General features: G+C 35.3%; 1 protein-coding gene across 5 annotated transcripts; it reads left to right on the top strand.

Annotated features, from left to right (window-relative positions):
* The first annotated feature begins 2877 nt into the window (after positions 1-2877).
* On the top strand, positions 2878-24359 carry LOC129279327 (cysteine protease ATG4B-like). 5 transcript variants are annotated; one of them, XM_054915418.2, is made up of 11 exons: positions 2925-3004; positions 5547-5890; positions 11600-11770; positions 12595-12693; positions 13371-13469; positions 15953-16105; positions 16729-17076; positions 17993-18135; positions 18725-18781; positions 19349-19454; positions 20970-24359. In XM_054915418.2, the coding sequence occupies exons 2-11, from the start codon at positions 5809-5811 to the stop codon at positions 21038-21040; spliced, it is 1329 nt and encodes a 442-aa protein (XP_054771393.1). In that variant the 5' UTR covers positions 2925-3004; positions 5547-5808; the 3' UTR covers positions 21041-24359. The 5 variants fall into 5 exon arrangements, with proteins under 5 accessions (XP_063967090.1, XP_054771393.1, XP_054771392.2 ...); XM_064111020.1 differs by lacking the exon at positions 5547-5890 and having other exon boundaries at positions 2878-3004; XM_054915417.2 differs by lacking the exons at positions 2925-3004; positions 5547-5890 and adding an exon at positions 6810-6885.
* The last annotated feature ends 3520 nt before the right edge of the window (positions 24360-27879 follow it).

Below are 27879 nucleotides of genomic sequence, written 5' to 3' on the forward strand. Positions count from 1 at the left end.
TTTATTTTCATTTATTTTGCCCAATTAACACTTACATTGTACATGTATCTAATTCTAAAAAAGACCAAATGGTATATGGACTAAATGGCTATTGGACCAACTGGTTATTAGACGAAATGGTGAATGGACGAAATGGCAATTAGACCATGTGGATATTGGACAAACTGATGGTAGACCTAATAATAGACGAGTTGGCAATTAGACGGATTGGCATTGGACCAATGAAAATAAACCAGATTGAGGAGTCCCAAGGAGGAGATCGGTGGTAGGAGAAGATGCATGTTTTGAATGGAGGTGATTGAGGGGGTGGGGTAAAACAAAGGGAGGCGATGATGTACATGTAGGAGGAAGAGGATGAAGACAAGAAGATGTGGGAGAAGGAGATACATGTACATGGACGTCTGGTTGAGGTGGTTGGGGTACCAAAAGAAGGTAATAAAGGAGGAGGATTACAGTAAGGGGAGGCCTGAGGAAGAGGGCAGGGTAGGAATAATTTTTTTTTTTAGGGGCTACTTTTTTTTTTACATTGGGGCTACTTTTTTAATCGCATATCAGCAATTACCTTTTGACATTCCGAGACTCAATGTGATGCCTAAAAGCTCAGAACATTTTTAACTGTAATTACTGTAGGCTACAGGCCTTACAATAAACAACAGTGATCCCACCAGAGCAGTGGCGTACCCAAATTCGTCCGCCCAAAAATGTGACAAGCAAAAAAAAAAAAAAAAAAGGTCTTCAACCACAAATATAGCATTTCGTACCAGAAAAAAAAATTGACAAGCAAAAAAAAAAAAAAAAAAAAAAAAAAGGGCATGGGTTGTGACTCGTCAGGGGGGGGGGGGGGCAGACTGCCCCCTGCCCCCCCCCCCGTAGGTACGCTAGTGCACTAGAGTCGCCTTCAGCTCCACACACCTCTGATTCGAGCCAATACTTTATTGTCGATTGTCTCTGTACAGTACTGTTTCTTTTTTGGCTTATCCTTCTCAACAGTATCTCGATTTGGAGAGGCTTCTGGCGCTGGCTCTGGCCGTTTGGCAGAGCCAGGTTGAACTCGAATTAGAAACTTATCCATCTCGCACTCCGACTCGACGATGTCGATAATCAGCAGTCACAATCACCAGCTGATCGCATACAATTCTGTGCATGCCTACATAATATACCGTACGATGCACGTGGTCTCGTTACCAGCTGTGCAGTCTAATCGTGCACGCGTACATGTACATAAGCCATGCGGCAAGTGCGTCAACAATTCTAAAAACCCTGTGCTAAAGACTATGCGTACTCCGCATCCCATATTGCATTGCGCGTTTATCCGGTGTTACGGAAGGTTCGGATATTGCATCGACCGTTCAACTTAAAGCTGGCAAGGGCGATATAAAAGATGCGCTTGCTCCGCCGCCGGAGAACGTAATTATGTGAAGTATTTTTTACATTGTCGATGGTATTTTATTGGGGCGATTCTGAAATAAATGGTCGCCCCAAAGCATTGGGTTTTGAGAATTTTTAGGGGTGATTTGGGCTGTCATGGGGGCAAAATCGCCCCTCCCCCCCTGTGTAATTCCGACCCTGGAAGAGGGGGAGATGGGTAAGGAGGGAGAGAAGCAGGAGGAGGAAGAAGAAAAACTTTTACAAGCTCTGTCCTGATGTGTACATTGTATGCTCATTCTACTCACTGTGTAGTTCTATATCTGTAGATGTGTTATTTTATTTTATTTGTGTTGCCGCCCTCTTTTGAGCTTCCCAAGTTATTGAGTGACTTTGTCTATCAATAACTTTAGCATACTTGTGCATAAATATTCTATGTATTTTATTTAATAGGGTTATTGATATTCTTTTCGGGGGGGGGGGCAAGTAAAATATCTGTTGACTAGAAATTAATTAGTTGATTTATTTGTAATGATTAATTTATCTTTGAACTAATTATTTATTTATTTTATTCACCTATTATTGTTATTATTATTATCTTTATTTTGTAAGTTTATCCCCATCAAGCAAACTTTAAACTTTTGAAGGGGTACATGAAAACTCTATCTAGTGTCGGTGATCAATGTATGAGTTGGGGGAGGGGGGATTGTCAGGTTTTTTAGTCAGTTGGTTGCAAATCTGGCAGTTTAAACTTTATCCTCAGTTGTGTCGGGCACTGCTTTGCCATGGTAATGGCATACTATGTATTACAGCAATATATCAGAAATACAGTATCTTGCAAAGTGAATTACTATCTCAGTTTTTGCCTAATACCCATGAGACTTTGCTATGGTTGTGGAATGAAGATGTGCTAGACACATTTTTCATTCAATGAGTTTAGTACTGATTTGCCGTACTACTTCTAAAGTTTCCTTGAGAAAGGAAGAAGACTATCTTGCTTTTCCTGCAGAAGGGGAAGTATTATTAATGGCCTTTGTCTAAATGAGACTTTGGGTATGATTTGTGTTGGAAGGGGGTGGGGTCAAAACAGTCTACAAAACGTAGCTCTTTACAAAATAGATGGAATTTTATAGCATTTTGCACATCTCGAGTTTTGCTTCAGTAGCAAGCTAAAAAAAAAATGGTCATAAGAGCTGTATGTATCTGGAATACAATTTACATAAATCCCAGAGAAAATGGCCCTTCTTTCTGTATTCTTTTTTCCAGAAAACATTTTCAATCCAACCCATACTGTACTTGGTAATGTATTGAGTTCCTTGTGAACTACAACCCTACTCTCTTTATATGAGCGACTCATCAAGGTCATTGGCATTGCGTAAACATGAAGACTTGATTTGTCACAACAAGTGTTGTCTGATAATTGATGAGTCAGTGATCAATGACAATATCTTTTCTGTGCATATGATTGCATCAGAGGCATGGAAGGGTTACTCATATTATACATGTTGGTCCAATGCTTCATGCACAGTCTACATGTACATACATGTAACATTTCTTTACATACTTGGAATGTACTGTAGACAATCTTATTGCTATTGCTACATGAAGTATCTGTACATTTGACAAGAGTCACAAGACTGTATGTACCCATGCTGTGTTAATTTAGTTTTTCTTGTGCACTGCTCCTGAAAAAATTGAAAGGAAAAGCCTACAAGACTGTTTTATATTCCTATGAAACAGTAATTGGCTCGTGATATTATGGAGTCTTTAGTGATGCATCTGTGTGCATTAAAAGTGATTGTTGTGTCAATTGTATTTTGAGTACATGTACCTGGTATTAAATTTGGAAGGAATTTCTGTGCGATGTTTTGTTTTCGACCAAAGTTTACAACCAAATGATTTGTACACGATATTTGTGAAGGTCATTGGTATGGCAGGACCCAGGTCTAATGGAACAGAGATCTTGAATATGAAAGTCAAACATATCTTGAGATCAGCTATTATTCCATTGTTTCCGAAAGCCTAGCATTGTCATTGGAGATTGAAATGCGTGATCATGTGGGCAGGAATTGTACCCTTGATAAATCATGTGAATTGGTATACATGTACAGGCTTTATACAGGGAAGGACCTCATACATGTAGATCTTCTTGCAGTCTTGGGTCAATTTTGTCGTTTGTTGCAATGCTGATTCATGCACTCTCAAGTTGTACATTTTTTATTTATGAATGTTGAGTTTTATGAGTTTTGAGCTGAAACATAATGCACATTACAGCATTCAAATCTTTCCAGGGGGTGGTTAAGAGTTAAATGTGACTTTTTTGTTTTAATAGAGTCATGCTTAAACCCCAACTCGCACATTATTTAATGCATAATCTGATTGATTGATATTCGGAAGTGCAGGTCAAATGCTCATGATCTGACCAGTGCGATGATGCGCTATATACCTCACGCAAATGGCCATTTAATTGTGCAACTCTAAGTTACACTTAACTCTAAATTGTGAAACACCACCCCCTTACATGTATAGCCATGATGCTTTGTTTGGCAACCCTTTTTGTTTGCAAAAATGCATACTTTTGTCAACTGTGACTTCTAGATAGGCCTACATTGTACATTGAGCTTTTAGAATAAGTATTGATATAAAAAATTGTAACTTTTGAATAAAAGATTGATACAGACATCGAATGCTGAGTTGCTAACCTCAAAATTTGTGAATTAGGAGCAAAGAATACATGTATGTTTTTTTTTTAACCATTATGAGTCATTTCCTTTCCTAATTTTCTTGATAAAATTACTGCACAACCATCTGGTGAATACTGTTAACTTTCTAATTTTTGAGCAAAATTATTTTACTTTCCACTTACATACAACAGGTACATGTGTAGGGATCAAGGTCTGTGTATGTTGCGCGATCTGCTCAATACAAGCCTACGTATGTAAATGTCATTTCCTTTGAATATGAATTTTATCCAGATACGTCACAATCTCTCTTACACACAGACAAGAGAAGTGAACTTTAAGATTTACATTATGACATCATGTATTTAAGTTAAAATGCTGTAATCTAGAACATTGAAGTCTATTAGAGGGTGATTAGCAATAAACTTGTGATGTCTAGTACAGTCTAGATTGTGTAATATTCAGGATCTCACTGTCTTGTGACTTGTCAATATAATTGTTTACTCTAAAAATAAAGCCCTATTCTGTTTGTACTTTGTTTATTAGGCAATAAATGAATGCAAAACCTGAGCGAAGTAAATATCTTTTTGTCAATAATATCTTATTTGAAATTTGCATATCCTGGTACAGTTATGTAATTTTTGCCATAGCTTTTCTAATGTATCTCTGCAATATTTCCTGTAATTGGAGCAAATAGTTCCTTCTCAATTTTTTTTTACTTCAATAAAAATTGTCGAAGTTCAGAGCCAACTCATATTCTCTCAACTCAATACAATAGATGTTGTCTGCTTTTGTGTTAAAGTTCCCAGAAGTGCTTGAATTTGGAGAGAATCGTTGAAACTAATATGCCAATTTTAATGCAGATTTTATTTTCATATGTTGGATAGGTCCACAAACAAGCCTTGCCTAAATTCTGCCCATGACATTGCAAAGTTCTTAATCTTTGCAAAATAAGTGTAACAGAGACAGGACGTTGAAGTTAATTAGATGATTTTGGTAATTGAATCCTTGGAAATCTGCTGTAGATAATTAACCAATAAGACTTTCTACCCTTGCCCTGGAAGGATTTGATCAATAGAGGCTTTAATAGCTGATTCATGTAGACTTGAGCTTGGTGCATATACTTTTGCATTGTGTCGTGTTCTGTTGTTTTGTTCTGGAGAATTTTGGATATACAGTATGATTACTGACTGGGAAAGAAATACTTGTGTACCTTACTTACGTCATGTTTAGACAAAATTGGTTTGTGTAGCCCCACATATACCCATTATTGTGTGGAATATTATTTATTGCTTCTGATTTGGATTGCACTTTTTATCTAAAAATAATCAACCATCAAATTAAGGTTTATTGCACTGTACATGTAGGCCTACTGTTTACTGAAAGTCCGCACTACTTTATAGAATCAGGTATTTCAAAATGAATATTATTTGAGCATATAATTTTGTGCTTTTCTAGTCTTGACATGAACTCATCTTTACCTTTAACCTTTCCTGCCAGCACGGATGTAAGAAGAGGAAGTCACGGGAATTGTGATGTGCTTGCTGCCATGTAGCAAAGTTCTACGTCATCAGATTTTACGATTTCCAACTCTTTGCTGTTTTTGTTAACAAAACAAAACAGCCAAATTTGTGCCTTGTACAGCCTGCCGTATTAACATTGTTATGAATTCTGACAAATATGATTAAAGAATGAGTCAATAGTGGTCAAGAGATAGTTTGGACACTGGTATCATTTTGTGCGAATTGGATCATTGGTTACCATGGCAACATCCAGGAAGCTACACCGATCAGGACTGAATATGCTTTCCTGTATGTCGAGGGATATACATGTCCATGTTCCGTGTAAGTTGCATGCATGAGGATGTAAATGATGATCATAATTCATAATATACTTTATAAAGTTACTCTCTGTTATTTAATTAGAAGAATATAGGTGAAATTTGTATATATTGGAATTTGCATTTTACAAACTGACTATTGACTACCGATACCTATTAAAAAGGGGAAAATATTTGTATCATATTTTTATATTTATGTATAATATTTATATCAAAAGTGATTTATTTAAAGAATAGCCCTTTCAAATCACAGAACCTTTGTAGCTACCCAGTAAATTATAAATTGGATATATATAATTGAGAACATTGGACTTGGTTTTTGGTAAAATAGTCCCTGTACAGTATATTATGAAAGAGTTTTCAATTTTTCTTGAAGATTCTGAGGAGATACATGTTTCAACAGTTAACTTATCTGCAGTTCATTTTGTGAGAAGTTCATACTGCTCTGAAGAATAATGACATCATTGCTAAATAGGCCATCATTTGTAATCGACGACAATCATTGCAGATGAAAACAAGTGGAAATTAATCAAAATAATGATTATGTCTCAAGTACCTTGCTATGCGATACTTTATATGAAGAGTAATAGAAACTGAAACAAAGGCTGCTGCTCTTGTAAGCTTCGGTGCATCTTCGAAAGAAAAAAAAATGATGAGGAAGCAAGCCATAATCAATCTTTTGTTAATGATTAAAATATGTTAATATTGTCTTGTAATTTAGTTTTGAAATGTGTAGATCGTATGGTATGATTGAATGATGATGCCACTCGAATCCTTTACAAAGATAACATGTACTTCATGTACTGTAATTGTTCAGGATATGACTGTGGCAGTGCATTTTACTGCATGCATTGACATTGTACTGAACATTGACTTGGATGATGATAACGGGATTTTCTGTTGATTTCTTGGAAGACGATGCATGCCAATACCAAGTCATGGAAAATCGTCGTCATGACTTTGAACGACTGGAATCGCGTGAACATGGTCGCTTCATGGGTAAGGGTCTAATTGCTTTTTGGGAATCAGTTTTGAATTTTCATATTGCGACAGGCCGCCGTGCAGACTGAAACTGGTCAGCCGTGTATTGCGCAATACCGCTGGGAAGTAAAAGTTGCGTTGTCTATGTATTGGCAATTCTTATATGTTGCCTTTTATTTTGTGTATGTTTCATATTCTTAACCATACTGATTTTGATTCGATATCCAGGTTTCACCCCTCTTAAATGTCTTTGAATGGTTAAGCTAGACAAAAAACAAGTTTACATTTTATTGTTGTTTCCGAGGTCAGTATTAGAAATTTTATGATTGATCATGTAAAGCTTTCGAGGAAGATTACCAGTACCAGTCTGAAAGGTACATGTAGAGCGACATGTACTGGTAATCTGCGAATCTTTACAAAAGCATCTTAAATCCACTTTATACTGCTGGCCTTAATCCATTCTCATTATGAAATATTGTCAACATGACTTGACTTACATTGAATCACGGTTGTCCGGGTTGCGCAATATTCTTGAGTGACTTTTACTTCTATTCTGCAAAACAGTTTTAGGGTTCAACGTCATTTCGTTTCGCTCGTGCTCGGCGTCCACATGACTTAATGGTTTGCTGAAAATTCTCTCCCGCCGCAAGTGCCACGCCTATTTCCGATTACAAAGTTTAACACGATTTCCTCGTAGACAAACTGTATTTTCAACACTTGCCGACGATTTCATGCGCAAGACAGTTCTACGTTTGCGTATACTCCGATGTTGCATTTCTGTCTTCAGCCTGTTGGAGTTTGTGACTTAATTGGTTCTATTCCGTATAGTAGATCAGATCACTTGATGATATTAGAATGGATTCATAAAATGAAGAAGAGACACTACAAAAGGGGTATGTACATTGTAATCCTCTCGGAAAAGACTTTGTAAAGATGTTGCAAGAAAAGATTTCATGCAAATTTGATGATATGATATACATGTTTACATGTATCTCTCTCTCTTGAAAATTAGATTAATTTATTACTTCATTTTAGAGGGTTGTATACTTGAGGCCAAGTTCATAATTATTTACCTAAATTTCAAATTGAATATTCAAATTGAAGTTCAATTAAAAAAACGTAAAGAATATTTTCTAATTAGAGATATTAAGAGGTGTACATGTAGCAAAACATCTTGATACGGTAGCATACATAAATAGTGTAGAGATACCGGTAGGAACAAAATACTAAATCAAAATGTTACAGAAATGCCTTGAAATCAAATTTTGAACTCCTTCCCAATGATATTTTTGTGAATTTATATCTTTCTTTTTTAGCTTTTCCCCTGCTAAAACGTGTACATGTACAAATGACATCCATACAGTGTATATGTACTTCTTCATCCAGAAGTCAAATACATGTACATGTATATCAAATCATAAGTTTACCTACAACATAAATCTTTTGCTGTAGACCGCCTTCAATAGCATGACCTGCTTTACATATGATACTTTGAGGTGTACATCAAAATACGGGGGAGCAGTTTATAAGGAAAACAAAAATAAAGGGAAAACTGATATTAGACTTTATAGTGATTTGGACTTTGCACTCGTATTATTTGAGGAGATTAGATTGAACATGGATCAAAACATTGAGTTCAAGTCACATGTTTATTATTAATGAAAACGATGGGTTGCTTATTACAGGAAGCTTGAAGGGAAATATCTCTTTGCCCTACAAAGGACCAAGGTTTACTGACGAGGAAAATACATGCAGTGAGAAAGAATATTTCACTGTGATATTAAAGTGTTGAGTATCGGTACATTCATTTGGTGAAATGATAACTTAGAAAAAAAGCATTGGAAAATAAATCATACATGTATGTTAGGGACATCATCTTAGCCACTAGAACTATTGTTTTATAGTGAATGAAGAATGAATGGAACTTGTGATTTTAAAAAATTTTAATTTCAAATAATAATAATAATTATTATTATTATTATTATTATTTTTTTTTTTTGGGGGGGGGGTTATGGCTTAATTTTGTTTTCTACACAAAATACCAGCTACTTGTACCAGTACTTGATAATGACTGGTATTCATTCTGACATACATTGCAATACAACATGCCAGCATTATTGGTGTTTTGTATGTAATTAGTCCTTTAATCATATCTAATCTTAAATCTATCTGTTGACACCAGTTCTCCGTGGTCTTTATCAATATCATGAACTTTGGCCAGGTGTTGCTTGATATCATTATTATTATTAATTACATGCATGTACAGGTATACATGACTCACTTCTTTCCTACATGTACATATTTCAGTGCATTTTGGAGAATTGTAAAGCCAAGGATGACATTTGTGTTGTGGGACTGTTCTTAAAATTAGAATACCGTGATGCCACCTACTCACCATTTCATGTGTATTTGACACATAGGCAAACAGTGACAAATCTGCTAATTTCATTGTAAAAGTAAACAGTTTTGTTGAGTAACAATCGGGTAACAATGAACATGTACACTGTATGTAAAAGGATACCACACAGGATTTAATCAGGATTTGTTATTGCTTGCACGGATATTTGTGATGTTGAACACATACAATTGCACTGTACATTGAAAGATTTATAATTGAACATTTTGGAGACTGCAGTTGTGTACCAAATGAAGTTTGAACAATCTTTATGATGCCCATCTGTGATGTGGATAATTTGTGGGAACTTGCATAAGTTTACTTGTTCCATCCATGTAGCTACTGTGAGAGATTTTTACATTTTGATGCCAAAACATAATCAGTTTGACTCCATCATTCAATGCTTACATAGTTTTCAATGACAAAGTATGTGGATTTAGTGTGTTTTTTTAATACTGATCGGCTCCAGGATTGATTGAGTACTCATGAACATTGCAAATATAGAGAGGAGTCAGAGGACTTGTTTTGTTAGCACCTTGCATGTGTGTCTGAACATTTTTTGCACCAGAAAAGCCCAGGATATTTGTTTTCTTTTAACAATGATAATTTTGTTGCTACCCGGATTGATTGATCCGTCGTCATGAATATTATTAATCCAACGTATGAGAAAACTTGTTTTTAATAGTACTGTGCACCTTGCACTGTGTGTCTGAATTGATTTTTGCACCAGAACACTTTTTATTACACTGCCAAGAGCTATGTCTTTCTATCCTGTTAATATTTATTCAAGTATAGACTTAGGCAAGTATGATGTTCCTTGTAGAGTAGAGGGTAGGAGCAGATGCATAAATTGTGTTGTTGTTTTTTTCATTTATTTTTGTAGTCTGTTGAACTGAAAAAACAGTGACAATATTTTTCAAAATATTGCTCTGTACAGTTCAAAGTCCCACTCTATATATACTGTACACTTCAGTATGAACAAAAAAAAAACAATGACATACAGACCTGTGCACAATAATTCTTGAATCATTAGAACATTGAATGGAATAAAATAAATGATTAAATCAAGCAAACATTAAAAAAACTAAGTTTCTATAAAGATTCACACGTTATAGCAGGGTTCCCACTTCTCAGCCAATCAGGGAAATCAGGGAAAATTATTTTACTTTTTTCCAGTCAGGGAAAAATCAGGGAATTTGATTTTAAAAATACCTCAAATCAGGGGAAGATGCGTGACTGAAATGAGGGAAAATTAGGGAATTTTGATCAGCCCAAAAGTCGAAAGCACGGTAGTCAGTCAGACTCTGTTATATTTTGTTGCATATCAAAACAATATCCATTGAATGACTGGTTATGGTGGTACTAATTATTTTTTACATTATTGTTTTTATACTGAAAATATATGTAATTCACTGCAGCAACTTGCGAAACTGGAATTGGGTTTAAATGATTAATCAGGAAATTTATAAACTTCATCAGGGATCCAAAAATCAGGGAATTTTGTTTTCTTGAAGAGCTGGGAACCCTGTATAGTCACTTAATTTTCTTTTTAATAGTATTTTATTACATTTTGAATGATTCTATTATATCCCTTTGTTCATTCAAATTTGTTCAAATTATCAGCCTACGTGTTTGTAAGCAGTATCTGGTGAAGACAGTTCTGTGCAACTACATGTATACATACTTCTTGATATGCGTACGCTATGTAGTTGTACAGGAAACACATGTATACTGTTTATGTAGTTGTACAGGAAATACTCGCTGTTAAAGTTGTATATTGCCTGTTTTGGTGCTTTCATAATAGTAACAATTAGAAGTGTACATGTACATATAGAATAATTGTTTATTTCTTGGGTTGACATACATGTACATGTACATGTATGTATTGTATCACAATCAAAGTTTCAATAGTTATATTTCTTTATGAAACAGGTCCCCAGATTATGCAAAAACATATTATTTCAATACCTCTCTTTAAAGAAAGTTGAACAGATTTTGATTGTCATAGATTTGACTCAAATTGTATATGTGCCAAGAATCTATACAGTATAGTGCTGTATGTATATTATGTGCATGTACAGAACATTGATTGATTGCATTGCTTGAAAATTGACTTAGTATTTGAAAAGTAAATATCAAAGTTGCAGGTACTTGTGCATTGTCACAATTGCACTGAACATGAAATACAGGCACATGATACTTGTGCATAATACCTGTAGTGCATGAGTGATTGTATAGGTACAATGTGATACTAGGCATTGTAGACTTGCATGTTTAGACTAAAGAGATTAGTACCTGGACCTAACATGCCACATTTGGTCTTCTATCCCCATGCAGCATGTGCAACCTATGAGAGTGGTATGGTGGCCTTTGAGGACTTCCCCACGGACCTAGGACCAATCTGGATCCTCGGGAAGCAATATGACCTGACGCAGCACCAGCTAGAAGCCAGGCTGGATGTCCTATCAAGGTTGTGGTTCACGTACCGCAAGGGGTTCTCAAATATAGGTAAGAGATCGATTCCCCTCCTTCATCGATGATTGATCCGCAAACTCCATTCCTATTTTTCTTTAATAGTGTTCCCTATGAATCTTTAGACTTCTCTAAGAAATTCCTTGGAAGAATTTGACCTTAGTCACCACCAACTAGAAGCCAGACTTGGATTTTTCTCAAGACTGTCATTGTCATATGTAAAAGGGTCTTTCAGATATACATGTAGCCCTTCCTCACCAGTTGCTGCTGAGCCCATACCCCACCTCTGCCCTCTATACAGTATATCTCCCTTTTAATTAGATTATTTGAAAGAATTTTTCATATACTTGTAAAAAATATACAGAAGTTTATGATACCATGGACTATCTCATTTGCACATCACTTGTGCTGTGCATAAAGTGAAACTTATCTTCCTCATTTCACATCCAATTTCAATGAAATATTCAGTGTTATTTTATGATTGTTTTAAATTCCCTATTTGTTTACCTTTTGATGGGGTAGACCTGACATTTATCCATTTTCAAGACTTTGGCCCGTATTCTGAAGTCAGGTTTAACTTAGACCACGTTCTAACTCTGTGCTAAAATTATGGGAAGCCAAAAGTGTCAAAATTTTTTATTGAGTTGTATGTTTCTTATGTTAACTTAGCTCTTTCCTGATTCATTGATGGTGAAGACAATCATCTATTTATACTTCCTAGACAATTATGAATGATTTGAGAGCCAAATGAGCTGAAATATGATATCTCTACCGTTAGTGATTTATGTAATAATTGGCTATCCATACTTATCGACTTCAGAATGCGGGCCTATAAGTTCATGTTATGATGTATTTGACAGGTGGAACTGGACCAACAACAGACCAAGGATGGGGATGCATGCTACGGTGTGGTCAAATGATGTTAGCACAGGCACTTGTCTGCAAACACCTAGGAAGAGGTATGATTGTGATACACAGGTTGTGTCTTTAATCTTTAGATCCATATAGGCATTCACAGTGAGTTCTTCAAATTTGTTGGATATCACTTTTAGTCGGGGGGGGGGGGGGAAGAGATGACCCTGTCCTGTAGCCTGCAGTTCTGAATTTACAATTTGAGGGTAGGAAACAACACCCCCTCTCTCTCTCTCTATATATTGCTGCCAATTTTGCTTATTACTGATAATTTGGTCTCCGACGAAGGTTCTGCTAGGATCGAAAGCTTAGGCCCCTTTGACTCTCAAATTTACTCCATTGGCTCTCTTTTTTTAGATAAGCAGTTTTCAGCAGCTTTTTTCTGCTACTGATAATTTGAAGTAAATTAAAAAAATAATAATAATTTGGGTGTATACATGTACATACATGTATTCATTTGCATGTATGTGTTTGTTTATTTTATTTATTTGTCCATTTATATTTTTATTCATTCATTTACATCTATTTTAATTGATTCAATTATTGATTGAATGTTCATTAATTCATTCATTTTACTTGTAAATATTGGGTAATCATATTTCTGGATTCAATTTGAAATAAAGTCTGTGATTAATCATAACCATAACTGAAAATTCTCTATCATTCATCTTATTACAAGTGAAATTATCAAGTTTTGTTGAAAATGTTCTTTTATCTTGAATAGAATGGAGATGGCGGCCCCAGGATCAAGATGAGACGTATCTTAAAATCCTTCAACTCTTCCTTGACAAGAAAGATAGCTGCTACTCAATTCACCAAATAGGTATGGTTATGGCCCTTCAGAGCAAATTAATGCTAAACAAATAGTTTACAGGACGGTTAAAAACTTTAACGATGAATGAATAGATTGATAGATTCACCTAGGTATCAAGTTGAGTTTACAAAAAAAAAATGAAAAGCTGAGAGAAATACATGTACATGTATGTCTGACGATAGCTTGATGAAAATCCATAATATATAGCATTTATGAGGTGCCGATTATTTAGTTGCCTATTCACTATATATTACCCCAGCTGCTAAAGGCGCTTGATACATTCAAAGAATACACCCATTTACCCAGACCTGCCAACCAGTATGTTTTAGGTGTATTTAGTACGTTTTTGCAACCAAACTACGGCAGTACATTTTTTCTTTAAAAAATATGTTTTTTGTATTAAAAAAAAAAAAAATATATATATATACATGTATATATATATATATGTATATATACAGTGCGTCCCACAAAAAACGAAACCGAGATTTATCGATGATTTATCATAACTTAATCGCAAATACTATAGGCAAATGACCTACCATTTTAAAGCTTAGAATCTCTTCTTTCATCTGAAATTACTTAGATTATTTCTCATTCACGCATGAGTGAGCAAAAACAATTTGAAAAGGGGATACCAAAAAGTCACTTGGCGGGCCGTATCTGGGTTTTAAAAAGAAAACCACATTTTTAAAAAGTTAAATATCTGCTCTTTAATTTGATACCTCAATTACAGAAAATGGTCAAGAAATAACAAAGTTCTGGTTATTTGAAATGAGGCTTGAATTTCAATAATTTCATAAAATGAAGAGGTTTTACAGGCTAGCGTTCAAACTCACTCGACACTCCGTTTTGTTGACGATCAGCCATGCATTAAGTCTTTTGTTACCGTGCGATAGCTTCAGTGGGAAACTGGTGAAAACACGTTTATTTAATGAAATTATGGAAATACAAGCATTGTTTCGAGGGATCATAACTTTTTTACTACTTGACCATTTTCTGTGATTTAGGTATCAAAGAAAAGAGAAGATATTGAACTTTTTAGTCATGTGATTTTCTTTTTGAAATTCAGATACCCCCCGCCAAATGAGTTTTTGGCATCCTTTCTTCAAATTGTTTTTGCTCAATCATGCGTGAATGAGGAATAATCTAAGTAATACCAGGTGAAAGAGGAGATTCTAAGCTTTACATTGGTAGGTCATTTGTCTATTTTATTTATGATTAAGTTATGATAAATCATCGCTAAATCTCGGTTTCGTTTTTTCTGGGACGCACTGTATATATATTTTTTTTACAAAATCGTAATTTATTGAGCAAAATCATCTCTATATGTCTCTATTTTATGAAACGTACACAAATATGGTTATTAGATCGATGTAATTTCAGGTAACTTGTTTTTTTTCAATCATTTTGTTAAAACCAGGGTGAAGATATACACATGTTTCAAAGTTTTTTTTCACCTGCAAGAGCAGTGCGCATTTTAGCTTGCATGCAGCTTGAGCGCCGCGATGAGCGAGTGCACCAATGAAATATTATGAAATACACTTTTTGGGAAAAATACATTTTTTTAAATCACAGAATACAGTTTTTCATTCCCAGAGGTTGGCAGGTCTGTTTACCTCACCTGGGTTGAGTTCAGTATAATGTGGGTAAATTTCTTGTTGAGGAAAACATGCCGTGGCTGGGATTTGAATCTACGTCCCTTTGAAAGATGAGATTCATAACCACTAGACCACATCAGCAGATTATTCAACATCAAATCCATCAGACTAAACAGAGTTATGGATTTTGTAGGTTTTAGTCATGTGATATTATGCAAGTAGCTCCCCATTATTGTAAAATTTTAAGATTGAAAATCTAGGATTAGACTTATATGTGCAATAACACCAAACAAACAGGAGACAAAGTGGGTTTATAAAATAAGTGGCAATTCATAGAAGTCATACACATTTTATCTCCTTTCATCTTCTCAAAAGATTACAAGAGGGGAATATCACATGATGTCCTGCAGCGATATGTTTTTGGAATTTAGACATTTTTAAGACCATTTTCAGTCACTTTTGTATTTAGCCACCTCTTTTGTCACATGTGACCTTTTTATGAAAATATGATATTGATCCTGATCAAATGATTGGCTGAAATCTGTCTCATGACCAGTAATTTATTTTAGCATACACGAAAATGTACTAATGACTAGTTCTATTGACCAGTCAAGGTTTCAAGATGAGGATAAATATATCAATGAAATATCTAGGATATATTCACATCACTATATTCTAAAACATCAATACATATCATTTTACTCAGGCATTTACTTAGGCGTTAGAATAATAATACCAGACACTGGTTAGTTTTAAACTGTCAAAATGCCCTCTGCTATGCCACAAAAATGTTCACACTGTCCCAAAGATACCTTGTACATATAATTCTTACTAACGCCCTCTATGATTTGCATTATTTTCATACCATCTCCTTTTATTTTCTCAACCTTCAAGCTCAAATGGGTGTAGGTGAAGGAAAGAAGGTTGGTGATTGGTTTGGACCAAACACAGTAGGTCAGGTCATCAGGAAGTTATCTCCCTTTGATTCCTGGAGCGACCTCGCTGTTCATGTAGCCCTTGATAATACTGTCGTCATCGAAGATATTAGTGAGTAAAAATTTGTTCGTTTCCATCACAATTTCATTGTGGTCATAGGTTTATCTTGCAAAATTTGGTTACACCGACACTTTCTAGATTTTGAGTCACGTTTGTTCTTCATGTTATAAAATCATTATTATTAACTGGCAAGCTAATAGTATAAGCTTTTGGATCCTTGCAGTTTGAAAGTCTGAGACTTAGAGCAACATTGTCAAACATTTCTAACATTTGATAATTTGACAAATGAGTTTCAAGCTTTGAAACACATTTTGAAAGGAACTTGAATGTTTTTTTTCACCTACTTTAGCAATCTTTATAGAACTATACTTTATAGTGAAATTCAAATATTTTAATATTGTTTTGAGCTTCAACTTGGCTTTTGTTTGGATGTAAACATGTAGAATTACACTCAAGTTGACCTTCTTTAGGCCACATAATCGCTCAAGTCAAACCACTGTTTTGTATCAGATTCTTATGTAAACTACATGTTATCTACCTCTTCTATGACAAATTACTCCAAAGTTTAAAACAGATTTTTGTGTTAAAAGAGATTTTTCTTATGCCGAGTTTATACCCGTACATGTATGTAGCCCTTCAATTGACATTTGTTCTGTTTGTGTCCACCCCTGTAGGGAAGCTATGCACAGTGAGCAGTACAACAGAAGAGAGGAGTAGTGGGGGATCCAAGTCACCCGGGAAGAGGAGAAGGACATCATCCTCGGAGAACATAAGACACAGAGCACAGCTCAGCCCCGAAGATACAAACATTCAATTACCCAATGGACTCATGGAAGGGGCGTGTGTCTCACCCCGGGGAATGTCCTGGAGATCGTTGTTTCTCATAATACCTCTCAGACTTGGACTGAATGAGATTAATAGTGTTTACATGCAAAGACTCAAAAGGTGTTTCACGTTACCGCAGTCATTAGGAGTGATAGGAGGGAAGCCTAATCATGCACATTACTTTATTGGTGTACTTGGTAAGTACAAGGGGGGGGGTGGTGTTTCATGAAACAGAGAGTGAGTGATATTTACTCGCTATTGTTATAAGGTACTAGAAATCCCTGCTTCTGATTGGCTGTAGGATGTTTAGTAGTGAAAAATAATGACTAAACTTTTCATGAAATGCTTACCGGAATTTATACTTTCAAGACAAATTAACCATATTTTTTTTAGTTTGGCTTAATAACCTATGATGCAGACCATTAATAATCATACAAAATGATTGAATTATCCAACCAATCAGAGACATGTACCCTGCAAGGCACCGTGCATACGGCACCTTGACAGAGTATGCTGTATAAGGCCTGCTTTTACAAGCTTTGCTCATTCCTGAAGAGGACAAGATCACACTTGTCGAAACTTCGAGTTTGGGTGGTCCTTTTCAGGACCAACATTTGCCCAAGAAAGATACATGGTGTACCATGACACCTACTACCCCATACAAAATGCATCAGAACCTATCCAAGAAAAAAAATATTTTAAAAACTACTCTTCTTGGCAACTTTCAGCAATCATTACATTCAAGGTTCAGTGTATCATAATGTACACTGCAAAATTGAACAATTAATTAATTAGGAAAGATCCACCTGTAGGTGGTCAGATTTCAGTGTTGTGTTCCTCAAGGCCAACCTATATTTGAGGACAATTATGTAGCCTTGGCCTTTTGGTGGCCTCAGATGTATAGTCCTTGGCCTGTGGCCTCTGTCATCGTGCACTTGATGTTGGCCTTGGAGGTCCGAAGTATTTGGCTTTTGGTCTCGGGCCTTGGCCTGTCCTTGACCTCGGTCAGGTTGACCTTATTCTTTGCTTTGCAGGCTTGCACACAAATCTATTTGGATTCACATATTTGATGGAATTATCCTGAAGCATGGTTATTTTGTGATTTTTTTTTAGGTGATGAGATGGTATACCTTGACCCACATACAACTCAGCCAGCTGCCGACGTAGATAAATGGGCATATCTACGAGATGAAAGCTTTCATTGTGAACATGCCAGTAGGATGCCAATTAGGAATCTTGATCCTTCAATAGCCTTGGTGAGTTTTAACTGACATCATCCTCTGCATCATCATCATTGTTTTCTTTTTCACAATCGATGATAATGTTTAGAACATGAATCAGCTCATTAATAAATCAAAATGGTTACTAGCTTATTTGTAGCCTAGTTTGACACCCCTGGAATCAAACCGTCACCCATAGAGTTCTGGCAAAGTCAAGTTTGCTTTAAATACCCAGCAAATGCCCTGCTGATTTTTTGGTAGTCTTGGCAAATATTCTCCAGTTGACATTCAGGCAATGTCTGGCCTATACCCTGCTGACCTGCCAGTGATTATTGTGGTCAGTTGCCAGTGGTATATCATGGTTCATCCTCTCCTATACTCCCAGATGTACAACAAACAAATGTATCTCTGGTTCAAAAAACAAATTTGGGTTATGATATTGACATACAAGACTCATTCATATTCATGTTCTTGTCATGCAAACTTGCAAAGCATTTTTTTAAATTTCCAGTCAACACCTCTCAAAATAAAGATCAGACATAAAGATGGAAATAGTTGCATAGATGTTTATGTAATGTGATGATAATGATTTTTTTTTTTTTTTTTTTTACTTGTTTTTATTTAGGGTTTTTTCTGCCACTCAGAGGAGGATTTCAACAGTTGGTGTAGAAACATACAACATGTAAGTCAACCAATGGGACTGAACAAGAATAGATTGCTTTCAAGAAAACAAATAGTACATGTTTTGGGGGTTTTTTTGCGGGGGAGGGGGGGTTATTGAAGCAATAAAGATTTGTCATTACATTGGAATTTGAGTTGTGGTATAAACAAAGCTTTGACCTATTTAGTAATTAGGAGTTACAAATATATTTCAAAGGCATTTCAGAGGCCTGATATTTTTAAGCAAAATTGTAATTTTTAACCAGACTATGAATGCAGCAGTCTTCAAGTACTAGTATCTCAGGAGTAGTTTTCCTAAAGTGTTTAGTTGATACTTTGAGGTTTGTTGGTAGGGTCAAGTGTTAGTTAGGGTTTGTTGTTTTTTCATTATTTTTTCTATATTGCCCAAGTCAGATTTTAATTGGATTCTTTTGGAATGGTTATATATGTTATAATATACTTTAAATTTTGAGAAAAGTTTGGTTTGAAAGCAAATTATTTTATTCCAATTCTTCTGTTTTCCAATTAGAATAGGAAATTTGAAATTCCAACTTTCATTTGATTTAAACTCTGAATCTTTCAATTACAGGTAATATCAGATGGTGATCTGAGTCCAATGTTTGAATTAACGGAAACAAGACCTAAACATTGGCCACCCTTTGAACCCAACAGTGTTTCAATAGAACCTAGCTTTGGTAAGTTCATTTATTATTAACTAGGACCCAATCTTACAAATAGTTGCACTTGATCCAATCAATCACAAATATGGAAATTAATTCAATGCCAGTGAAATAAATGTCCATTCCAAGATTTCTAACTATGATTTTATAGTGTAGTAGGTTTCACGGTACACCCTGATTCTGGACCAGCAATTTCCCAAGAAAGATACATGGTGTACCATGAAACCTACTACACTATTCTTCTTCGCCATGGACACCTTCAGAAGTTATGATTTTATACTCATATATGCATCATTATTTTGATGAATCATTGCATCCCTCCTGGTCTTGTTTCCATAGGAATGTTTGTATTTTTCTTATATGAAGATTTTTGACATAGAATTGATTGGATCAATCATAAATCTTTGTAAGACAGGGTGCAGAGTAACCTTCATTGGCACAAAGAAGCAAAGCAAAGTGAAATTTCACATCAAACTGCAAAACAGGGTGTTACATAAGCACTTGCCCGATTGCCCAGGGCAAGTAAAAGTTAGAGTCGGGCAACTGTTTTGAAGTAAAGACCCAAACTACATGTACTTGCCCGAATTGGGAAAGCAAAATTCTCTCAGTGGAATGACCAAAATTAGGTTCAATATTTTTATATGATATCGATCCTAATTTTGGTCATAGCGGGCAAGATAAAATCACTTTGTCAAAAGACATGCAATAACAAGGTACATCAGTTCAGGTCAAAAGACAGAAAAGAAGTTCAATGGTTTATAAAACCGCAATACTTTCTTTTGAAGAGGTACACTGTAAAACTTTTTTTTCAAGGATTTTTTCGGGCAAGTATATTCCAACTATTTAAAAATTTACTTGCCCAACCGGGAAAGTGCTTCTAAAAAGTATGTAGCACCCTGCTGCAAAATATATCTACCATGAATGTCAATGCACTCCATGGTTGTTATCTTTTGTCTATATATCAAATAAATATTGTTTACTAGCAATAAAATCATGATATTGTACATACAATTTCCATGTGGTAAATCATCAAAGTACATACTGTAGTATACATGATGACAATAGAGGGTTCTTATTCTTATTCTTATTGAAAATTGAGTTGTGTCTGCTGACTATGCTTATGGTTGTGGATATTATTAATTATCCCACCCATTGTTTTTAAAAATATTAAATGGGCGTTGGGCGTGCGCCTGTAATCCAAGCTGTGGGGACGTTACAAATTGATGCAGAGGTTCGAGCCCTGGTCAGGTCTTTGGATGGTGACGTTAAAGGTCGGTCCCAGACGTAAATAATCATATCTGATTGATACACGTCTGACAAAACTCAAATACACACACATTTAAAATTATTACAAAGATTGAAGTAGACTACTATCAAGCTAAATTCAGCTTGCCAGTAACTTGCCAATTTTTATGTAGATTGTTTATAACATAATTAGCCATTTTTGTTTTTTTATGTTAATGTCAGACTGCTGTTTTGTTTACATGTTAATTTGCTGTATTTTCTGTTGTTTGTTTCTTCTGTGATTAGAAATCCGTGACTGTGAATATCCGGACGAGGACTTCCACAATAACTCTGATGAAGATTTTGAGTTTCTTTGATGATCACATGAATGAGCTGGCATGAAAGTCACCGAACAAACAGTTTCATCCTGAAAAATCATTTCTTCATTTCTCAGTGACCAAAGTAGACTTCATATTATTATGTGCCAAACTAGGGAGGTGATCTGGTCTGCATATATTTGAACATGAACGTCCAAAGCGTGCTTATCATAGCTCAGTTCAAAGCCAAAGGAATGGTATTTCTAAGAGTGCTTTTTGTAGGTGGTCAAAAAGCGATTGCCTTCAGTTGATAAGAGGCATCCCTGCGGCAGTTTGCCTTCCAGAACCTTGCATCAATGGCTGGAGTATCACTTCATTCAGCTGTTGGAAACGTGTTGGCATACTGACAGACTTGCATCAAGAGAGATATCCCTGTGGCAGTTTGCCTATCCAGAACCTTGCATTAATGGACAGATTATTACATGTAATTCAGCCGTTTGATTCGTGTAAGCATACTGACAGACTTGCATCCAGAGAGATATCCCTGTGGCAGTTCGCCTTACAGAGCTTAGTAGTTATGGATGGAAGAATGGAAGGAGGACATTCAGGAACATTTTCAGCTTCCACATCAAAGCCGTCACTTGTGCATGTTGTAAGCTTACGTCTATCAAAAGGAACTTCTAAAGAACATTTTTGGCTGTAGAATGTCTCATCAGCAATGTCAGGATAAGGCTTGCAGGTAATTCTTTTGACAAGATGATTCAAATGACATTGACAGTGTACTCTACAAACATGACTGCACTACACATATAGGTTTGGTGTTACCTGGGAGATCACACACAACATCCTACACTGTGATCACATGAAAGAATTGCTCACATAGTTGCAGGAACACCGTTGTACTTAACTTTATAGATCAAATGTGAAGCAGATTTCTTTCCCTTTATATTCTTCTTCGTGTGTATCCAAAACCATGTTGTTTCAGTTAAGACAAGAAGACCTGGGGAGCATTTCACAAGTTAAGTTGGTGATTTTCACCGACAGTTGTTACCTGATTGGCTGAGGGTAAATTAATCAGTGAAACTTGGTGACAAAAATTTTTCATGAAATGCTCCTCATGAATTATGATTGATTAGAGACTTCTAAATCAATTTTGGATCTATTTTAACTGTCTATAAGACATGGCATTGGGGTAAGATTGAATCATGAGGCTCGATGCCCCCAAATACACATTTGGAAATTGATCGTACAGTTTATTTGTGCAGTTGATTGCTCACAATGGCCGATGTAATCATTCATCAAAATCAGCCCTGTAATTAATTTTAAGCTTTGTGATACAGAACAAGACCATTTGAGGTTTAGAAACTTTAATTAATTATCAGAAAATGTGAGTGATTGAAATGTCTAACCTTGTCTCTTTCTGGTTTACAGATTTTACATGTACAATGTTATTTGTATTTGCCATGATTGTATTAGAATATTTTTCATTTCATAGAAAAGGAATGTGAGAAAATCACACTGCCCCGACCAGGTTTCTTAAAACATCCAAATCCCTCACGAGAATTATATGAGGAGTATTTTTAACAGTGGCAATAGTTCCATTACCTTTGGGGCCTGTTTCATAAAGACACATCAGTCAAATTTGAGTTATTGTTGTTTCTGAAACACCCTCTGTATGTTACACGTTCAGGCAAAATTTGGGGAAGAAATGATCGTTCTATGGAAAGATATTGAAGAAAATATGCTGTTTAATTGCATTGACGCCTATTGAACACACATTGCTCATTTACAACAAATGATACTTTTGTAACTTGATTCCTTTTGCCAAAGTACGGCAGTATGGTAACTTTGAAATTAAAATATGGTAACTACCATGGAAACCTTGGATGCGATTGGCTGCTGAGCCCCTTACCGTGATAGTTTATACCATATTGGCATAGTTACCATAGTTGTAACTCTTTAACAAACGGGCCTGTGTCCCATTTCATACAGAGCTGTTATAATAATAAATGTGCAATTTCTGTAGCAGTTTTACCATCAGCCAATAAGATTGAAGGATTTCAGTAGCTTTTAACTTGTAAATTTGTTATAACAAGTTTTATGAAACAGACCTGGAATACTACAGGGGAATCACAAGGGTGCTACAATATTTTATATTTATAATACATCTTCAGTCAAAAAGATTTTAGGTTTATTTCATTGTTTCACTCTGAAGGTTGTCAACTGAGGTATTGTGTCTGTATTTAATTTGTTTTTATTTATCACTGCTTTTTAATACATGAACATACAGATTTGTTGATTGGCAATTTCTTACTATGTACATCAGACCCCCTACTTGGTGGATCTACCCTAAATGTCTGTTTTCTGGTTCATACAAGAGGTTTAAATGCTCTCAAATTATCATGGCTTCAAAACTTAATGTATTGAGGTTAGATTGGAGAAAATTGTGGATTGAATATCCCAAAAGATTATTTTGATATGTAATTGCCCAAATATGTTTGCTTGTTTGTTTGTTTTTTCCTTTCTTTTTTTGCACCAATCCTAAAAATATATTTTCACAGGTACTTTGATGTTAATTTATTTTAACAGGCTTTTTAGAATTGTATCACGACTGCACTCAGAGGTTATTTTTTCTGCTCATCCTTTTACTTATATGCAAATTTTAGTCAGAAATGCATTACTACTTCTGTTTTTTTTTAGTATGTTAACCTGGCGTCATTTTCGGATTTTGCAATTACATATGGCTCATATTCTGTTTCCTTTTATATAACTATAGACAAAAGTTTAACTCTGTGATGTCCATTTATATACAATTATCTGTAGCCAAGATATCCACATTATTTTCTCACTACATAATCATTCTGCTGGCTTGGATCAAGTCCCATGCTTCAGTGGTCTGAAAACTATTATCCTGAAATTTTCACACTAGAAAATGCAGATGAATGAACATTTATAATTGTAGTTTTCTCACCATTAGGCATGAGAAAAAGAACACAGAAAACATTAAAAAAAACATACAGTTTATAATTCAATTTGCAGCAAATATACTTTTAGTTTGACAAAAATTTAGTTCTCTAAGCAAGTTGTTATTCACTCATTTTGATCACAAATTACAAATAAAGCAACTCTATTTATTCCCATAACATTTGTATGATTAAAATTTTACATCCCATATTTTTGTCGTCTGTATTTATTCCACAGCTACATGTATACATGCAATGCAATATGCATCCTCAAATGCCTAAAAGTATGTATCAAACTAGTATGTTCATTGTTCAAACCATCCCTGTATTCTGCAGAAAATGTTTATATCAATACATGTTGGTATATTATGTAGAGGTGTTGATATTACATAATCAACAAAGTTTATTTATCTTGAGAGGTATGAGGTGATGCCCAGCCCATGTATACATTGCAATTATTACTTGCATTTTATCCTTGAATGTTTCTGTAATAAAACAAGCTTTGAAGGTTTGCATGGTGATAAGACTGAATGGAGAGTTTTGCGGTAACATCATGGAGGTTACATGTAGTCCTAAAAAGGACTGTTGGTTTAATATCTTTCTGATAGTAGCTCTGAAAAGAACTGTGATTCTCAATTTTTCGAGCACATAAGCTTTGCTCTTCGTCTGGAGTTTTCAGAGCTACTATCAGAAAGATAAACCAACAGTCCTTCTCAGGACTAATCTACATGGTGATACGGCAGAACTCTCCATTCAATGAAATAATAGTGATATATGCAATTTATTAGGCGCCATATCCATCTCGTAAGAGATGCTCAAGGCGCTCAAGTGAAGGGGAGCAAACTAAATAACGAATGACAAAAGATCATTGATTAAAGGAATTATATAAGCTTAATCCCAAATGTTTTGACACTTGCTATCCCGGATCTCTCTTCGGAACTAGATTACATGTACATGTACAAAAGGGATAAACTCCATATTTAATTGACTATTCATAATATCAATGAATATCATTGCAAGGCTATGAATAAGTAAAGCTATGAAAAAAACTTTTGTAATTTAAAACCATTGTCAAAATATACATGTATGTTCAGTGTTATAGTTTGTTATGAACCCCTAATAATCTTTCAACATCATGGATGTTAACATGTGACAGCAGGCACTATTAAACTCCAATGCTAAAAGAGAACAAAATTTATGAAAACCAGGGGCCCGTTTCATAAAGGACTTGCAACTGTTGTAACTTTGCCATTATGGCAACTACCATGGTAACCTTGTTTTTGAATGGCTGCTGAGCCCTGTTGCCATTGTAGTTGCCATTATGGCAAAGATACAACAGTTGCAAGTCCTTTATGAAACGGGCCCCAGGTCCAGCATTCTGAAAATGATTTCATCATATTTTTATTGTCATCAGAAATGAGGTGCTTAATTGACGTAATATTGCAAACTCTTGATATCCATTCTAGCCCATCTGCGAAATATTGCGCACTTCAACCAAACACAAAGAGCACATTCAAATTTGTTATGACATTAATTAAAATTCGACAAAAAATGAAATAATTTACAGAATACTGGCCCAGTGTGCAGGCTGAAGACATCTACAAGATAAGCCACTTCTTGTGATAATTGCATAAAACAATTCTGTGCTCAGTCTCATTATTAGTTAGAGTTCTTCTAATGACAGATCCTCTGCCAAATTTGCTCTAATAGGATATAAAAAAAAGACAATGATTTTAAGTAAAATATACTCTGTAATTTTGGCAAATTGAGACTGGACTCCAGGGTCCCGTCGTACAAAGAGTTTCGATTGATCCGATCAACCACAACTACGAATGGCCATCAACATCTAAAATGAAAATTTGTTCAAATTCTAGATATGATGTATGTTCATACATTCATCATTCTCTTGAAGATTCAGTGTGATTCTCTTTGTTTCCCTAGGAGAGTGTGCAATTTTCTTGTAGAAAAACTATGGTATGGATGGATTTCCATAATAATAATAATAATAATGATAGGCATTTATATAGCCCCATCTATCTAGAAATATTATATTCCGAGGCGCGTTGTTATAATTACCCCGGTTTTAGCTCCATACAGTTGAGATTGATTGGATCAATCGTAACTCTTAAAGACAGGGCCCAGGCTTTGCGTATACCTTTGGATTTGTCACATCCTTAACTATTTCTTTGAAAAGTTATCCTCTAGACTTTGCCTCCGATGGGCCTACTTCAAACTTATCACTCATAAAGTTCTCCAGGACTATTCCAATAGACCCTCGGATGGAGAGAAATTTTGATGCTCATATTTTATTTATTTTTAGCCAATTTTGTTCGGAGCATGCAGAATATTTGCTCAGCTTTTAATATTCTTGTTGTTTGAAGAACAATATCTAGCCTAACAAATGCCTATATCTATGAAGAATGATAATAAGCACATATAAATATAACATCAGGTACAATATTGTACATTGTTAGATCATTAGCAGCAGCATTTTACTGTTTCATTACTGAAATTTATACTATTGCTTTTGATAATTGTTTTTGAAAATTTCAGAGTGATGTAAGTATTAAAGTACATGTACATGTGTAATCTATTTAAATGAACAAATTGTATATTCTATATTTTGAATATAAGTTTATCACCTAATAATAAGCTGAATAAATTTTCATCATTGTCATTCAGAATTGAAATTATATGATCGTACATGATCGTATTGAGTATGTACTTTGAATGTGAATATATGAATTGAGGTGATGGTGTAATGATTGTCTGGTGGTTGTGGTAATGATGATGGTGCCAATTATTGTGTGGTGGCGGTGGTGATGATGGTGTCAATGATCCTCTGGTGATGGTGGTAATGATACTGGAGCGTTGTGGCCCAGTGGATTAGTCTTCTAACTTTGAAACAGAGGTTCGTGGGTTCGAATCCCAGCCTTGGCGTAATTTCCTTCAGCAAGAAATTTATCCACATTGTGCTGCACTCAACCCAGGTGAGGTGAATGGGTACCCGGCAGGATTAATTCCTTGAATGCACCGAGCACTGCAAGGCTGCTCGAGCTAAAGCCCCTGGTTATAATAATAACAATGCGCCTCGGAATAGATTATTTCTAGATAGATGACCCTATATAAATGCCTATTATTAGTATAATACTGATCAACGGATGATCATGATGATGAAATTACGGTATCCGATCATTATATTCCGAATATTCCTCCGATTAGTCCTGAAATGAAAAAGGGTTTGAAAATCAGAACATTTTGTGGCATTAATCCAAGGGTTCATAATTTTGAAGATTTGTTTAATCCAAAAGGAAAATAGTAGGGCTTGTTATAGGTTTGTTAATCCTACATGTATGACATAATCATTTTATTTAGTAAAAAAATGAAATGAGATTTGCAAGAGTGGACAGCATCTGCGAGAAATAGAACGTGGAAAAAAGACCGTTTTATCGGGGGTAGGCGCAGAATGTGAATAGTGTTAAAAATGCTCCCCCTCAAAAAAAAAATTAAATAATCATGAAAATGTAGACAGCAAAATATTTACACCGACTGCAGGACCTACTATAACTACACCCATGAACAGAAAATCCATATTTATATGCCACCTCCATAAGAGGCCTGATAACTACCTAAGTCCAAATTCTACATGGAATCCATAACCCTCAAACCTAAACCCAAATCCTGAATACTGCATACCCAGTGCATGACAGGGAATATCCTGGTATTATCAGTTATGTATGAAGACTGAATAATTTTTGAAATCCCTGTTTTAGGTCGAGTAAATCAGGGACATCTGAGAAAAATCTGTGTTTAGCCTGTCTTAGCAGCCTGCCAATGAATCCTCGTTCGGTTTATTTTTAATTGGTCCAATGTCAATTCGTCCGATTGCCAACTCGTCTACTATCATTTGGTCTACCATCAGTTCATCCAATATCC

Source organism: Lytechinus pictus, chromosome 16, assembly GCF_037042905.1.
Source record: "Lytechinus pictus isolate F3 Inbred chromosome 16, Lp3.0, whole genome shotgun sequence".
NCBI lineage: Eukaryota > Metazoa > Echinodermata > Echinoidea > Temnopleuroida > Toxopneustidae > Lytechinus > Lytechinus pictus.